The sequence below is a fragment of the Bos indicus x Bos taurus genome, chromosome 5, assembly GCF_003369695.1.
Source record: "Bos indicus x Bos taurus breed Angus x Brahman F1 hybrid chromosome 5, Bos_hybrid_MaternalHap_v2.0, whole genome shotgun sequence".
Lineage (NCBI taxonomy): Eukaryota > Metazoa > Chordata > Mammalia > Artiodactyla > Bovidae > Bos > Bos indicus x Bos taurus.
Genome location: NC_040080.1, coordinates 43,992,810 through 44,010,721, shown reverse-complemented (window position 1 = coordinate 44,010,721; position 17,912 = coordinate 43,992,810). Strand labels below are relative to the sequence as shown.

The 17,912-nt window shown below is 39.0% G+C and overlaps 1 protein-coding gene across 1 annotated transcript; it reads right to left on the bottom strand.

Annotated features, from left to right (window-relative positions):
- Positions 1 to 1,103: 1,103 nt before the first annotated feature.
- LOC113892623 (dol-P-Glc:Glc(2)Man(9)GlcNAc(2)-PP-Dol alpha-1,2-glucosyltransferase) lies at positions 1,104 to 7,397 on the bottom strand. Its single transcript, XM_027541703.1, has 3 exons — positions 7,059 to 7,397; positions 5,581 to 5,778; positions 1,104 to 3,911 (listed from the first exon to the last, which is right to left on the bottom strand). The coding sequence occupies exons 1-3, from the start codon at positions 7,239 to 7,241 to the stop codon at positions 2,856 to 2,858; spliced, it is 1,437 nt and encodes a 478-aa protein (XP_027397504.1). The 5' UTR covers positions 7,242 to 7,397; the 3' UTR covers positions 1,104 to 2,855.
- Positions 7,398 to 17,912: the final 10,515 nt, after the last annotated feature.

Sequence of the window (17,912 nt, the reverse complement as noted above, 5' to 3'; positions counted from 1 at the left end):
GGACATGACTGAGCGACTGAACTGAACTGATGACAGGCTAAGCACATTCCTGAAATAACTTTAATAAGAAGAGACCAGAAAGCTAATATAATTTCTCTTGCTGAAATGACATGGTATGCTTAAACTCAGGAATAAATATATCAATGTTTCCAAATAATTTAAATACAGAGATGCATTATAAAAGATTTCTAGGTATCCACTAAAAGAAAATTTAAATAATATGTGAGGAAACACAGGACATTGGCACTTAACTAATGATATATAAAAATAATACACTGTGTCTATAGAATTTCATATAAGGTAGAAAAAGTTCAAAAGATGTATTACCGGGCATAAAAAACTTATGAACCAAATCTTTTTATGATATTCTTTAAAATAATCCCACTTACAGACTTTAATAACAATAACTACAAGGTCCCAAAGGCTCGGTAGCTTACCAATACTTTTTAAAAAGTTTATTCTTTAATTGGAAGAAAATTGCTTTACAATGTTTTCTTGGTTTCTGCCAAATAATAATGCAATTCATCCATAATTATATACATATCACCTCCCTAAGAATTTTCTAATCAATAATCCAGTTAAGTTTGTATTTTAAAAAATGTCAAACATATATATTTCTTTGGTAACTCTTGAAAAATATTCAAAATACATAAAACTTCAGAATGTTCCTAAAAGCAATGCTTTAGAGTACCTTTTAATTCACAGCATTTCAAATGATCTCTTGAAACAGTGGGGAGTCTCCCCTTAAAATGAATTAGCACAATGATTTCCTTAACTGATGGGGTGGAATAATTTCTCCATTATTGCCAGACTATATTAGAGGAAAAAAGTTTTTTGTCTCAGAAATATGCCTAAAAGTAAAGTTTAAAAAAAAAAGCATTGCACAGATGGTATCAGATAAGAAATTTGTTTCCCTAAATTACATATTTTGGGGGGAATTTTGACTTCATATCTCCATTATAAAATAATAATTTGTTCAATGTGCTTTCTTGTCTAATTTGAAAAAAAAGAAGTGTCAGTAAAAATATTTGTCTCACAGTCTGTTATAACTAAAGAGTCAATCTACTTTGTAAGCACTGAATACAATACAAATTGGCCCCAAAGAGTGTGTACAACATAAGACTTTGTATTTATTACTCAGGGCTACACTTGTAATTTGTACTTGTGCACAATTTTATATTTGCAAATAAAGAGTATTTTCCAAATTCACTCCTTATTTGAAACTCAGAGAACCATAATCCAACACTGAAAACAGTTCACAGTTGAAAAATTTACAAATGTCAAACTGGATTAAAAAATGAATTCTATTCACAGTTCTAAGTTTACATATCAAAGTTAACATATCCAAATAATACTTCTCTGTAAGGGAATGACAACTCAAATGAATGTACTCCAAACAGTACACACAGAATCCAAAATTAATCCCCCTAAATCATACCCAAACATTTGTTACCTAATCTACAAAATAAGACTACATCAAATAATTTATAAACTTCCTTTAAATTCTAACTTTTGGGGGATACTGGGATCAAACACCAGCTATGTTTAGTTTTTATGTGACTTTGCAAGTCATTTGTTTTTAACCTCTCAGAAAAGATGTTATTTAAAATATCTTAGCAAAGAAATTATTTCCTACAAGTCTTATGAAGTTTATTGAAAAATCTCCTTTAGTAACTTTGATGGGTTAAAAAATGCTCCACAAAAAGTTAGAACTTAAAACCTGTAAATATGACCTTATATGGAAAGAGTCTTTGCAGATATAATTAAGTTAAAGATCTAGACATGCAATTATCCTGAATTAGGGTGGGCTTTAAATCCAAAGAGAAAGAATTGTCATTATAAGAGAAGGAAGACAGAGAGGAAGGCCATGTGAAGACAGAGGCAGATACTGGAGTAATCCATCTATAAACCAAGGAACACCATGGACTGGAGAAAGCAAGAGAAGGCATGGAATGGATTCTCTTTTGGAGCCTCCAAAAGCAGCTAACACTGGTGACATGTTAATTTTAGGCATCTAGCCTCCAGATCTGTGAAAGATTTTTAAGCCACCAAATTAGTGGTAATCTGTTATGACCACCATAGGAAACTAATACAGTAACGTATTTCAGAAATAAAACCCAATTTGAAAGGTATTATCATCAACACAATTTATCTTTGGCCATCATATGCTTCATATTAGGAACAGTGAAAGGACATCATCATTTCTAGATTTTTAACAAAAATCCACAACTTGATTCCTAGATAAATACAGAAGAGCCTCTATTTTACAATATTTACTTATCTATGTGAATCTATTTTACTTATGATTAAAATTATATTTACTAAAATGTTAAGCAACTTTTCAATCAACAATGTTACCTAATTGCAAATATTTTTAAAGACTTTGCTAATTTTTCTGAAGAGAATTAATAAATAAGTTTTAGTACTATAAAGCATGCTCAGTTTTCTTAAACCTGTATATAAAAAGCTTCTAAGCTTTTTGAGTGGCAAACAGTGTTAAAGAAATATGATAGCTATACATAATTTTATTTTTCCCATTATTATTCAAGCTTATAGAGCAAGTCTTAAATTTTCTTCAGTTCTTTACCATTTAACTTTCTCAGGTTTATATATATACATATATATAAACATATATATATATACACATACATATATAGGTATATGTGTGTGTATTTAAAATACATATTTTAAATATGCATTTTAAAATACATATTTCAGATAGTTAAAACAAAAAATCTGATGTGATCTGAGATCACCATAGTGTCTAAAAGAAATTCCAAAATTTCTACTTAGTTTTCATTATAGAAATAGTCTAAATAATAAGTCTATTTTTAGAGTTCAAGATATCCCTGATATTACCACATGAACCTCTGAATGTCTTGACTATTAGGCCATTGAAAAGTCTTGTTCAGAAAGATATAAAAGGTTAGGAAGTTCACAACTGCATAGCAACCCAGCTCACAAACAAGTCTGGATGTGGGTGGCAGAGGTATATTAAGCCTATAAATAACATAGGGTAAAATGAAGTAACGAAATTCTAGCAGCTTCTGAGGTACTGTAACAGTAAATAAACATATGAAAAACATTAAATTCCAGAAAATTGACTTTGATTTTAATGAGTCAGCAATACTCCAACCAGCAAATATATAGACTGGAACTAACAAATATTTCACAATTTCATATCTTTGAAAAACTCTTTTCCACACATAGAATGTATAGTGTCTATTATCTGCTAGCAGGTATTTATGAGCATAAGTAAATTTCCAAACTAAAAATATGGATACTAAAGTTATCACAAAAAACTGAATTCTCCGTTTCCAAACTAAGCAAAGAAAAGCCCTGATTTTGTTAAGAGACAGCAGGTGAGGAAAGGAAAAAAAGAGAGTAAAAGAGAAAAAGTAGAACAGCTGAGGAAAGTGTAGACAGGCTTCATGACTACTCCGGTCACCAATAACAATTCCACCATTAACTGCCACAAAAGCACAGAATAGAAACATGAGAAGAATGTACGGCCAAGTCAAAAGTAAAAGCATACTCAAGTTCTTAAAGGACATGGAATAAGCCAAAAGAAACTGAAGAATCTTCCTGAATTCTGAAAATGGTCCTTTAATAGGGGTAGGCCTCTCTTCTTTCTTCTTCTGTAGCTCAGTTTTCCAAGCTTCAGTTAACTTTTGTGCAATGACATTTCCTGCACAGAAGATAGCCCAGATGATATTTGTTTGACGAAACATGAAGCCACAAAATCCAAGCAAGGCTGAAGTTTTATGATTTCCATAAAGACACATCAAGTAGGCAAAAAGAGTAAAAAACATGGATCCTGCTTCTGTATAATAAAGGAAGTTAAAAAAATACAGTGTGGGAAATATTGCTAATGTTAATGTTGACAAGATCCTCTGGATACATGAGGAAGCCTATGAAAAGAGAAAACACAGTTCACAATAAAACCAATAGGCTATCTCTGCAGAGCTAAGGGAGAGATTTACTAAGAAAAAAAAAAAAAAAACAAACCAAAACTGCCTGAGTTCTACATAAATAAAATTATTCAATATTAATTTTATTCCTGGCTTTGGAAAAATACAGTATATATTTATGAGGGAACTTTCTGATACTTTTTAGTTACACCTAGCAATTTGGAAGCCAATAAAACAATACATATGTGTGTCAAAGCTTCTACTGCCTATTAGACTGAATCACTCAACAAATAGTTAAGGAGTTACTGTGTGAAGACTATGAACTCAATTCTATGGAGAAGATGGAGATGAAGGGGACACAGTGCAAGTGGTTCCATTTCAGTGAGCCTTCCATAAGCATTCACTTGGCCACCATCACCAATTTCTAGTGCAGTCTCAAAACTCTGCACCAGAGAGAATTTAAATATGTATATAACATTTATACCACCACACATAATGATCTTACTATTCTGTGATGAAATTACAGGGATTTTCCTGAAAATAGTGGGGCTCATCTAAAGTTAAACATCTTCTTTTGGCCTGATAATCTATTTCAGAATTTGAAAGTACTCTTATTTCCTTAAATTCTATCTTCCAGTTAATCTAAATCACCAAGCCAGATCATGCCATTCCATTCATTAAAATTAAGGGCTGTCCTTCACCTACTAGGTAAAGTTTAGAATACTTTCCATGACATAAAAAGGATATTCATGACTTCTCTCCTACCTACTTCTATAGCCTCACATCCCTGTACTTTGTAATCTTATAGTTACAAATAGCAATTTCCAGTATCTTGTTGCTCCATGTCTTTCTACAATTGCTTATGCTATTTCTGTCAGAATTCATTCCTATTCTACAGCCCTATCTGTCATCAAGATTCAGATCAGGTATGATCTTCCTGATGTGTGAAGTCTTACTCAATGCAACCAACAGCTTTCCTTCCCAGTCAGGCTGCAACAAGTTCTCTTCTGCTCCTTCTCTGTATTCTTGTAGTGTTTTATAGCTATTGTTATCCCACAATTTACACTACTGAAATCATTTAAGTTAAAACTATTATAGTTAATATTTACTGATTCCTTACTATTACATCTGGAAACATTTTAGTAACTTTTCATTTATTAAGCTCTTTTATGCTTCAGGATAGTCCTGTGAGGTTGAGTCTATATTTTCCCCATTTAACAAATGAAAACATGGAGTCACTAAGGGGCAACCTGCCCAAAGTAACACAATTAATAAGTGGATAAAATTCAAAACCACGTAATTCACGTCCAGGGTCTGCATTCTTAAATCATAAAAAACTGCCCAGGTAACATCTGTTCCCCCTAATGAAGACATAAGTTTTATAAGAAAAAGACTGCTTCACTTACCTCTGTAGTCTCTGTGCTTAACACACAGAATAAGCTCAATAGATATTTACTGAACTGACTTAATTTATGAAAATTTATATATTTTATAATAAATTAGTTTTTCAAATATTTAAACACAAACATCTAAAATGGGGGCAGAAGACGTGCTTTAACTTTACAAAATATATACAAATATTGTTAAAAATATTTTCCACCAAGTTTCATAAAATAAATTCACCATACTTGTGGACCTGCCTGTACATAAACTTATTCTGGAAACAAACCTTGTGTCTGGGTTGCACTTTGCGGAGAAGCAAGTATAGTAAATAGAAGTTGCCAACACTGAAGAGAAGGTTAACAAATCGGAGCATTCCAATGGAGCAGACAACATGTTCTGACCATCCAAAGATCCAACTGGCAGGTTTGACCACTCCAACTGACAGCAGGTATAAGCCAGGTAATGTAGTAATCATGGGGTCCCACTTAAAAACAAAAGGTCAACAACGAAGCAAAAGCAAGAAACATTATACTGATAAGACTGATACAGAAATGTCATCTTTACTAACAATCAGGCATCTCTGGGAAGTTATCCTATGACAGTTAAATGAGTCCTTTTAACATCAGGGCAAATCAGACACTTCCTCTAAAGAAGTCTTCCTTATTGTCTTTGGTATTTGCTTTCTGACTGTTAAAGTATCAGCAACCAGTAGTCAACAACTTAAACTCAGTTTCCAAGACATACTCTTTGGAGGGCCTGTCTTTTGGTGATTAAATTGTAAACGCTACAGTTTTAAAAAGCCTGGAAATACCTGCTGGAACTCTGATGGGTATGGAGAGAAAAATAAAGAGATTAAAGCACAGGATCCATAATGACAGATACAATATACTGAGCCAGTACTCTATTTAATCCTGTAACAAGCCCTGTAATAGATACTGTTTTACCATCATTTTCAGATGAGTAATCAGAAACTCAGAAAATTTCCAAGCCACATGAATAGTAAACATTAGTACCAAGTTTTAAAACCAGGTTTTTCTATAACTATAAACTATATTTAACCATACTCTACAATGCCTTCTCCCAAAGGATTTTTATATCCATATCTGCATATGCTGCTGCTGTTGTTTAGGCACTAAGTCCTGTCTGACTATTTGTGACCCCACAGACAGTAGCCTGGCAGGCTACTCTGCCCATGGGATTTCTTCCCAGGCAAAAATCCTAGCCTGGGTTGCCATTTCCAAATGCGTATTCAAACACATCACTGGTTGACAGTTTATCCAGTTTACAGAAGATTGTTAAAAACATCAAGGGTGGAACTAACATAACTTGTCACTTCTTAGTGGCTGAAGCTACCCCCGCCCCCTCCTATCCCACTCTCAAAATACACAGTGAGATGCTTAACAGGTGACCGAATGTGAATTTTTTTTATTTCCTAGGAACAATCCAACGCTTCTAATTCTGGAATTGGCAAAGAAAAACTAGGATAGCTTTCATTAGTTGTCAAAAAAAAAAAAAAGGGGGGGGGGGCAATAACTTAATTCCCCATTAGTTAATCTCCCCGAGGATTTCTTGCTAGGAGACAAATCTGCCATTTATGCACTCATTTAGCAAATATTTTACAGATCTCAGAGGAACAAAAAATTACCCAGTTCCTTTCCTGTTTGGAGTGAAGGGAGCTAAGGATAAAGACGGGGGAAATTAGCGCTGGGGCCAGATCTTCCCTTTCTAGCCAGTGTGAGCGTGCAGACAGGTTGGGGACCCCACCTGCGAGAGAGAGAAATGGCCCTCACAGTAGCGCTGCGCCTGCGGCAGGTGGAAGATCTCGTCCATGTAGGGCTCTCGCAGGGCCCGGCTGAAAGCAGAGAAAAGGAGGCAGGACACTAAAAAGGTACAGCTCAGGGCAGCCGAGAAATAGTAACCCTCCAGCTGAGCCATTCCTGCCCCCATAGCCAAGAACCTAGGCCCAGAAAATCTGTGCAGAAGTCTCAAGTCCGCAAAACCGAGTTTGACACTCGGGATCGAAATGGGCGCGCAAAGCGGGACTCGCCGGAGGGATCTGAGCACAGCCGGAAGACAAAGGATGCCGGGAGAGCGCGGACGCGGAGCTTCCGGGAGGGTCGGGTTCACTGTTTCCTGAGTGACGAATTTAGGTAACGGACAGGACTCTTACTCTGTCAATCACGTTGCACAGGGCGCACTGAGTGGTCAGAGCAGCCGGAAGAGGCCGACCTCGGCCATCTGAGGGCCTCTGACTTGAGCAGTTTGATGGTTTGAAATGAAAATAGTTGCTTTTCCTGAAGGTCTTTGTCGGCCTTTTTCCTGCTGTTTCCACCTCTTACCATCAGGAGGCGGCATTTCTCCATGTTTGCAATCCCCAAACTAAAAATTTGTACATTTCTCCCGTCCTGGTTATTTTTGTTTTCTCTCAAGTGATCTGAATTACTAAAACGTTCAGGTCAAAGGCATTTGATTTCGTCAACTTTGGAGGATGGGAGGAGAAGCTTTGGTTGTGAAAGGAAAGATGGAGACATTCACATTTAAAATTTGAAGGTCCAAAGAGCGCCTTCACTATTGAGCGAATTTAGTACTAAGTAATTTTTCAAAATGTGAATATTCTGAACAAGGATTAATTTATATCAGCATTCACAGTGCATTCAGGCAAATTGCAGTACGCTATGGGAGTTGGGGAAACTGTTTTAGAAATGGGGGCATTTTAGTTGAAAGCGTCTCTGTGCCTGAAAGTTTGATGGTTAGCATCTCTGCAGAAGCATAATGTTTTCTTACCAAATAACAAGCATGCACATCTTAATGGGTGATATCAGATCAGATCAGTCGCTCAGTCGTGTCCAACTCTTTTCGACCCCATGAATCGCAGCACGCCAGGCCTCCCTGTCCATCACCAACTCCCGGAGTTCACTCAGACTCACGTCCATCGAGTCAGTGATGCCATCCAGCCATCTCATCCTCTGTCATCCCCTTCTCCTCTTGCCCCCAATCCCTCCCAGCATCAGAGTCTTTTCCAATGAGTCAACTCTTCGCATGAGGTGGCCAAAGTACTGGAGTTTCAGCTTTAGCATCATTCCTTCCAAAGAAGTCCCAGGGCTGATCTCCTTCAGAATGGACTGGTTGGATCTCCTTGCAGTCCAAGGGACTCTCAAGAGTCTTCTCCAACACCACAGTTCAAAAGCGTCAATTCTTTGGCGCTCAGCCTTCTTCACAGTCCAACTCTCACATCCATACATGACCACTGGAAAAACCATAGCCTTGACTAGATGAACCTTTGTTGGCAAAGTGATGTCTCTGCTTTTGAATATGCTATCTAGGTTGGTCATAACTTTCCTTCCAAGGAGTAAGCGTCTTTTAATTTCATGGCTGCAGTCACCATCTGTAGTGATTTTGGAGCCCCCCAAAATAAATTTCTGACACTGTTTCCACTGTTTCCCCATCTATTTCCCATGAAGTGATGGGACCTGATGCCATGATCTTCATTTTGTGAATGTTGAGCTTTAAGCCAACTTTTCCACTCTCCACTTTCACTTTCATCAAGAGGCTTTTGAGTTCCTCTTCACTTTCTGCCATAAGGGTGGTGTCATCTGCATATCTGAGGTTATTGATATTTCTCCCAGCAATCTTGATTCCAGCTTGTGTTTCTTCCAGTCCAGTGTTTCTCATGATGTACTCTGCAAATAAGTTAAATAAACAGGGTGACAATATACAGCCTTGATGTACTCCTTTTCCTATTTGGAACCAGTTTATATTTCCATGTCCAGTTCTAACTGTTGCTTCCTGACCTGCATACAGATTTCTCAAGAGGCAGGTCAGGTGGTCTGATAAGCCTCATGCCGGGAGCCGGCATATTGTATATTGAGTGCATATTGCATATTGAGTGCAGCACTTTCCACAGCATCATCTTTCAGGATCTGGAATAGCTCAACTGGAATTCTATCACTGCTGGGAGCCAGTGTGAGGAACTCCGCCCATGACAAAGGTCATGAGGAAGAGGCTCGGCATACGCAAAGGCGGGATCGAGCCTCAGGGGTCCCCCTGGAAATTCTCGAGCATCTACCCCCAAAACCAGAGTCTGTCTACTTTCTGCTTTGTGCTTTCACTTACACCTCAGACTTTACGGGGGCCTGTCCCCCACTACCTCTCTGAAACAAGAGTTAGCTTACAGCTCCAGTTAATAATTCCTGGGTGTGACAGTGTTTCAACCTACAAACTCCTTTGGAAGTCCTCTAGCCTGCCTGAATAGGTTTTTCCGGCCACATGTGATTGCTCAGAGCCTCCCAACTGTGAGAGGCGTGAGATGTTCTAAACTGTCTAAATACAGATTCCTTTGAGCAGTTAAAAGATTGATTAGAAATTGTATTGGTGAAGGGTTTTTCACTTGTTGGGCCAATGTTTGCTGCTAAGTCTCCATATCCCTTACCTGCTGTGTCCCTGGCAGTGTATTGATTAATATAATTGGTGTAAGTAGTAGCTTTAATGTTTGTAACCTGGGACCCTTGAGTTAATTCTTTTTTTTGTTATAGCCCACCACACCTTTGCTCTGTAGGAATGTAACTTTATCTAGTGCTTTTGGAGGGTGGCGCTTGACTTATCACCTTTAGAGAAAAATAAGTTTTCTGAAGAAAGGGTCTTAAAATGTTAACAGGCCTCTGGGCCAGAAGATGATGCAAATCACCTAAACTTTTGCATATGATAAGTTTGCAGGAAGAAAGCCTGGCTTACTGCAGGACTCTACCCCTTCCCCCATTATCCTCTATGCATAACTTAAGGTATAAAAACTACTTTGGAAAATAAAGTTCAGGCCTTGTTCACCGAAACTTGGTCTCACCATGTCGTTCTTTCTCTTATCTTCTGGCTGAATTGTTCAGCCTCTTTTCTCCACTGAATTTCCTCACTGAGCTATCCTTATTCCATTACTCTTTATATCCTTAATTAAAGTTTAATTAAGCAGTTGTTTCCTGATCCTCGCCGACGCCGTCCCCGCTTCGAATTCCCTGGATCTACCGGGGCTGGACCCCGGCAGCCTCACAAGCATCCTATTCTAATAAATCTTCTTGTATATCACTTTGCCTCATGCTAAATTTTTTCTGTGCTGTGACATAAAGAATCAGAGTACCTCAAAGCTCCTTGAGATGCATTTCTGCAGTTTCACCTTTATCTTCAGAAATAATGATACTTCTTTCTTTTGGATATAGGGAGGGCACCTCTCATGTGAGGGTTTTCTGACCTACTTCAGGGAAAGGTAAGAATGTCCTTCTTAGGTTTTATGATCTGCTTCATTGGAAGATCAGATAGTTCTTCCTTTATATGCTAATTCTTAGGACTACTTATGCTTGAGCTATTTAATATGTCAAGGTGTCATATTTTGCACTTAGAGTGTCCTGATCAGATCAGATCAGTCGCTCAGTGGTGTCCGACTCTTTGCAACCCATGAATCACAGCACGCCAGGCCTCCCTGTCCATCACCAACTCCCGGAGTTCACTCAGACTCACGTCCATCGAGTCAGTGATGCCATCCAGCCATCTCATCCTCTGTCATCCCCTTCTCCTCTTGCCCCCAATCCCTCCCAGCATCAGAGTCTTTTCCAATGAGTCAACTCTTCGCATGAGGTGGCCAAAGTACTGGAGTTTCAGCTTTAGCATCATTCCTTCCAAAGAAGTCCCAGGGCTGATCTCCTTCAGAATGGACTGGTTGGATCTCCTTGCAGTCCAAGGGACTCTCAAGAGTCTTCTCCAACACCACAGTTCAAAAGCGTCAATTCTTTGGCGCTCAGCCTTCTTCACAGTCCAACTCTCACATCCATACATGACCACAGGAAAAACCATAGCCTTGACTAGATGAACCTTTGTTGGCAAAGAGATGTCTATGCTTTTGAATATGCTATCTAGGTTGGTCATAACTTTCCTTCCAAGGAGTAAGTGTCTTTTAATTTCATGGCTGCAGTCACCATCTGTAGTGATTTTGGAGCCCCCCAAAATAAATTTCTGACACTGTTTCCACTGTTTCCCCATCTATTTCCCATGAAGTGATGGGACCTGATGCCATGATCTTCATTTTCTGAATGTTGAGCTTTAAGCCAACTTTTTCACTCTCCTCTTGCACTGTCATCAAGAGGCTTTTTAGTTCTTATAGATCCTCAATTAAGAATTTTATTTTGTGTTGTCTCGTGAATTGTGATATAACAAGTTAAGGCGAAATGGGCAATTTCTTTTGGAGTTCTAAAGATATGTAGTGTGTATAAGAAATAAACCTTTGTTGATTTAAGCTATTTAAGATTTTTCATTTACTATTGCCACTAAACATAGCCTAGCCTGATCAGTTTTGACATTCCTAATTTTGTGAACTCACATAATACGGTATATATTTAACTCTATGTGAAATACTTTGGAGAAGGCAATGGCACCCCACTCCAGTACTCTTGCCTGGAAAATCCATGGACAGAGGAGCCTGGTAGGCTGCAGTCCATGGGGTCGCTAAGAGTCGGGAACGACTGAGCCACTTCACTTTCACTTTTCACTTTCATGCATTGGAGAAGGAAATGGCAACCCACTCCAGTGTTCTTGCCTGGAGAATCCCAGGGACGGGGAAGCCTGGTGGGCTGCTGTCTCTGGGGTTGCACAGAGTCGGACACGACTGAAGCGACTTAGCAGCAGCAGCAGCAGAAATACTTATTCCCTAACAGTGAGTTTCCCCAAACTTTGTAATTCTGATAACTAAGAAATTTTGGCAAGTACTATCATTTGAAGCGATAGTCCAAGTACTATCTTTCCTCTTATTGAGGCCCTTTTCACTTTCTACTGAACCAAAATACTGACCTCTTGACAGTCACAGTGATGACTTAACTGCACCTTGGGCCAAAATTATAGATGATAACCTCCAAAGTGCAACTAGTCTTGAGCTCAATCTCAAAATTCCAATTAAAAAAAATTAAAATTAATCAAATCATCATTTAATTAAAAAGAAAAAACACACAAAATGTTGGTACAAAAGCATTAGTCAATATTTTAACTCTTTACTGAAAATATTCTGGAGATATGATGCTGGGTGAACAATGTTCCTAGTTTGAGACTTCCCAGTTTTAGCCTTGCAAGTTCCAGGAAATGCTTTAGTCTCAGACAAACAGGGATGATTCATCCTCTGGAAAGTTTTACCACATGACTGAAAGCATATGAACCACCTGGAATGGATCCTGTGTTATCACCTCTCTAGGATTTTTTCTTTTTATTTTTTCATCCTTTTTTATCCTCATAGAGAAAAATTTGACCTCTTCTTCAATTGTTCATCTCCAGGCTTTCCACAATGAAAAACACAATGTTCATTGCCAAGCAACACAGAAGTTGGAGAAAAGAAATTTAAATACAAACAATTTCATATTTTTCTATGAAAAATATTCAGAAATGGGAAATTTTTTATTTAAAAGAATCTCTATGTGAAGAGGAATTCTCCTCTGTGAAAACATGAGTAGCTGGAATAATTATCCTACAGCTATTACTGCCAGTTTAATGAGAAACAGCACAAGGAAGATAAGCTTCACAAAAGACTTCACCATTAAACTATATAAAATTTAAGGTCATCATAAATTGATTATTAAATGAATTAGGTTGTTATGTCAATAAGATTGCAGTACCATTAAATCAGCCAAAGTGACAAGTTAGAAGGGAAGACATCCACTTAGTTTATAGTTTTAAATAAACACTGTAATATGATTTTACTAATTTTAAAATTTCAGAGTTTGGACTGAGTTTTATGATACAATTACTATTTTGACACTCATTCAAGTTGAAGTGAAATATTGAAGAGAGTTTTAGTTTGTTTCCTGCTTTTAGATCAGAGCCAGATGAAGGAATGGGTACACCCTTGGGCTGACAGTTGATGCCCTGCACCAACTGGTATTTTGACGTATATTCAAAACATAATTGCTCAATTACTTGCATAAAATTAATTTAGGGAGACCAGAAAAACTGAAATTTCATTAAGAAAATTTAAATATAGAAATGTTCCTTTAGATTTTATTTTTCCTAGGAAAAGCAAACACATTGTAGGTAGAGGTAGTTCACGATCTGTGGTCCTAGTTCTGCTTTCAGGTCTTTTTGTTGATGTTGTGCTTGTTTAGCATTGTTTTTCTGAATGAGACAGCGCACCATATCAAAGGATTTATAATTATTTAATACACTAAAATGAAATACACATTGTTTATTACTGTCTCAAAATTTTAGTTTCCGTAACTACCAAATTTTAATGATTGATAATACATCTGTGCAAACATATTTAAGGTAGGCCTGTGTTATTAAAGCGGAGAAGGCGATGGCACCCCACTCCAGCACTCTTGCCTGGAAAATCCCATGGATGGAGGAGCCTGGTAGGCTCCAGTCCATGGGGTCGCTAAGAGTCGGTCACGACTGAGCGACTTCACTTTCACTTTTCATTTTCATGCATTGGAGAAGGAAATGGCAACCCACTCCAGTATTCTTGCCTGGAGAATCCCAGGGACAGGGGAGCCTGGTGGACTGCCGTCTAAGGGGTTGCACAAAGTCGGACACGACTGAAGCGACTTAGCAGCAGCAGTATTATTAAAGAAGTGATTTTTCAGACTTCTTTTCACTAGAGGGTGCTGACAACTTCTGTAAAATCAGGACCAATTTGTTACCTTTCCTTAAAAATTGATTCCAATAATGTTTTAGCTGATTATTGATCAGCACTCCAATATATGCTTAACAAGACTGTCACTCAGGATGGCTGTTCGTAGTTTTTAAAATTCATTATTTTCAATATTAATTCATTACTATATTTTTATATTGATGATATCTTACAATTATCATATCATCATGCAAGAAATATTAGAGGCAGGTGAGAGACTAAAGAGAGGCTGATAGAGATGCATGTGTGTCACTTGGGGACAAACAAAAAAACATTACTCACTTTCCTGGACCCTTCAAGCAAGTGAAGTGAATGCCTTAGACCCTGGGGGAAGGTGAGGAGATGTTTGCATCCCAGGACCCAAGCAAAGCCCCACTGGAGAAAAATAAAAACCTGTTGCTCATGGAAGGACAAGAACACCTTTGGGCTCCCTATCCTGCACTACTTCAAAGAAGAGATCTGTTGCCATTAGGGGAGAGGCTAATGGCAGAGGCAAACTCTTCATCTCTCTAGAGAAACTCTCCTTCCATCTAAGGCTACCACAGATGCAAGGCTACCAAAACACGGAGGAACAGGAACAATGTGAAAGTCCATCCCTAAGGCCTAGATACAGGGCATGCTTAACATAGAAGATGGATCAGGATCACTAAATCAAAGTCCTCTGAAACTATCTCTGAGTGACAAAGCAGTTTACTGTTGCAGTGGGGCAAAGACAGAGAGAGAGAAGCCTCTGAAGTGCATGCTTGCAAAGGTGGATGAAAGTTGAGAGTGGAGCAAGAATACTGACAAAAACAGCTTTGACACCCATGGTTCAGTACTGGCACAAATAAAAGCAGACCTCTACCTGGTGGTTCAGTTGGTAAAATAACCTGCCTGTAATGCAGGAGACCTGAGTTTGATCCTTGAGTTGGGAAGATCTCCTAGAGAAGGGAAAGACTACCCACTCCAGAATTTTGGCCTGGAGAATTCCATGGACTGCCGAGGACCAGCCCCGGCTGATCCAGGGTATTCGAAGGGGAGACGGCGTCGGCGACTATTTATATGCTAATTAGGGATATAGAGAACAATAGAATGAGGATAGCTCAGTAGGAAATTTCAGTGGAGAAAAGAAGCTGAGTAGCTTGGTTTACGCGGGAGACCAATAAAACTTCAAGACAAGAAGTTTGCACCACTTACGTAGGCCGCAGGCGCCCTCTCGAATAGCGGAAGGTGTCTCACCCTAGACACCTTCTCGAGTGGGTCTTAGAAGCCCAGGCATGATTAGTAAGCGTGGTGGGTTCCGCGCTCCAGATGGAGACTCAGCTGGAAGTTAAAAGAATGACATGGGGAGACCAAGCGTTGGTGAGCAAGGCCCGTAGCTTTATTTTTAACAGGGGCTTTTATACCCTAAGTTACACATAGAGGATAATAGGGGATGCAAAGTCAGCAGTCTTTGATTCTTATCAAAAACCAAGGTTTCTTTCCTGCAAATGTATCGTATACAAATGGTTTAGGTGATTTACATCATCTTCTGGCCAGAAGGCCTACTAACATTTTATGACTCTTGACAAGGACTTATCAACAAAGACTTACTTTCTCTAAGAGTAATTATTTCAAGGTTTGGCACCATCTTCCAAAGATAAAATTGCATTCCTATAGGGCGGATGTGTAATGGGTTTACAAAGAAAGAATTTATTACCTTAAGGGTCTAAAGTTACTAACACCAAGGCCACTACTTATTTTTTCTACATACCCACTATTAATTGATACATATTCAAGGATACAATTCAGGGGATGTGAAAACTTGGCAACAAGCATTGACTCATCAATGAAATCCTTTACTAGTTTATTCTGACAGTTTTTAACTCTCTGAGAGGCTCTAAGCTATTTGAATATCTTAAGCTTCCCATGCCTCTCGAGGCTGGGAGACTGTAAACAATCGTATGCATAGCTGCAGGAGTCCGGGTAAACTTGTCAGGCGAGTTAGAGAGCCATCAGAGGGGTTTGGATTTAAACACTCCTAATTGCCCAGGAACTTTATTAATTGGAGCTGTAAGTTAACTCTTTGACACAGAGAGAGAGAGACGGTGGTAGGGGACAGCCCCCAGTAAAGTCAGAGGTGAGAGCACAAAGCAATAAAGTAGGCAGACTCTGGTTTTTTTGGGGGGAAAATGCTCGAGAATATCCGGGGGGACTCCTGAGGCTCGATCCCGCCTTTGCGTATGCCGAGCCTCCTTCCTCATGACCTTTGTCACGAGTGGAATGCCTCACCGGCTCCCCGCATCTCCCCCTTTTTTATTTCTTAAAACAGCCAGATGTAGCTCAGTCGCGAGCCTCTGAATGCTCTGCCGAAGAATCCTGACAATACAAGGAAGAATGATTATTAGAAATAAAATTAAAACAGCCAAGGTAGCGTAGCCGAGGAAGGTAGACAGAATATTTTTTCCTGAAATGTAGTTAGAGAAAGTATGGAAGAAATCATTTGCTGTTCCAGCGGCAGTAAAATCTAATCGGGAGTGTTCCAGGGTTGCTATTTGATTGTGAAGTTTCCCTAAGTCTAAGCTAATGTCAGAGCTGTTCCAAATACCTGAAATATGGTTTTTAATCTTTTCCCATTCAAAATCTGTCTCATTTACTTTCAGGGGTGTTACACATATCCACCGGTAGTCAGCATGGCAGGACAATGCCATTTTCACCTTTAAAGCCTGCAATTCAGTCCCAATATGTATTACTGCTTCCTCTAGGGCGTCTACCCTCATCTCTAATTTTCTGTCTATAGCTTCCTGTGTTGCCAATGCTAAAGAAACATTTTTGGACATAGAATCAACATATTGAGCAGTATGTACTTGTTGAGTCAATGATATTGCTGCCACAGTAACAGAAGTAATTGCACTTATCAATGCTGCTATTCCCAAGATAAGTAAGCCCACAAACCGTCGTGTTCGCATTAAATCCTGCAGTTGTTGTAATACAGCAAGAGCATAATTCAATAAGTGGTTACATCATAAGATAAGGTGGACGTTGTAACATTACAAAGGAGCAAACATTATATTGAGGATTTAAACAAGATGAGAGCATACATTTGTTCACAACACCACCACAAAGGAGCAAACATTATATTGAGGATTTAAACAAGATGAAACAAGGAGCAGCTGTAGGCATCGGCTCGGCGGAGCAGTGTCCGCAGCATCAGGAGGCAGAACGCGAACGGCAGGTTGTGGGCCGAGGCGTCTACGGCGGGCGGAGGGGCGGGGTTCGCGGACTCGGGCTAGCCGCGCCGCTTGGGCTCGGGGCGTTTTCCTGTCGCCCGCGGCGGGAGCGCGCTGGTCTGGACTGCACTGCGCGGGCGCGCTTTCCTCTCTGGCCCTCACTCGCCGCACAGACTTCTTTGCTCTAGGTCTCGGGGTGCAGCAAGGAGGGTGCAGGGCGCCGCTGGCGGCGGAGAGAGCTGGCTGGGGGAGGGGGAGCGAGCGAGTGCGCGCGCCGCGAACCTGGTCTTTGGGGAATGTGACATGACGAATTTTTCTGAGATCCAAATCGGAGAATCTGCATTCTGTAGAAATATATAAGCATACCCTCTCCCACAAGTTAGCAACACATCTGGCCCTTTTCACTCTCCAGTAAGGAGGTCTTTTTACTTGACCAGGGGCCGAGTCGTAGCCTGTAATTCAGGCATCTAGTGTCTCATCATTGTAGTCTGCCCCTGTGTGTTTACGTTTAAGTGATTAATTACAATTTGGACATAACTTTACTATTTGTCCAGCTGTTTTCCTAGGGATATGTTAATTTAGGTCTAATGTTTAGTTTAGGTCTCTGTATAAATTTAAATAATAAATGTATAACCTCCTTATCTCATTTTGGTATACAGACATACCTAAATGTAAAATGTATTTATATATGTATTTATATATGGCAACAAGTATAAACTTATTGACATATAATATATATAAATCAATATACTTGAATTAATCTTTATAATTAATATATTAATT

Excerpts from the sequence above, each read along its gene's own strand:
- LOC113892623 (XM_027541703.1), bottom strand. The coding sequence starts at position 7,241 with ATGGGGGCAGGAATGGCTCAGCTGGAGGGTTACTATTTCTCGGCTGCC. Across the intron at positions 5,779-7,058 it reads GCCATTTCTCTCTCTCGCAG|TGGGACCCCATGATTACTAC; the intron begins GTGGGGTCCCCA and ends TTTGTTTTTAAG. Across the intron at positions 3,912-5,580 it reads AAGTGCAACCCAGACACAAG|GCTTCCTCATGTATCCAGAG; the intron begins GTTTGTTTCCAG and ends CTCTTTTCATAG.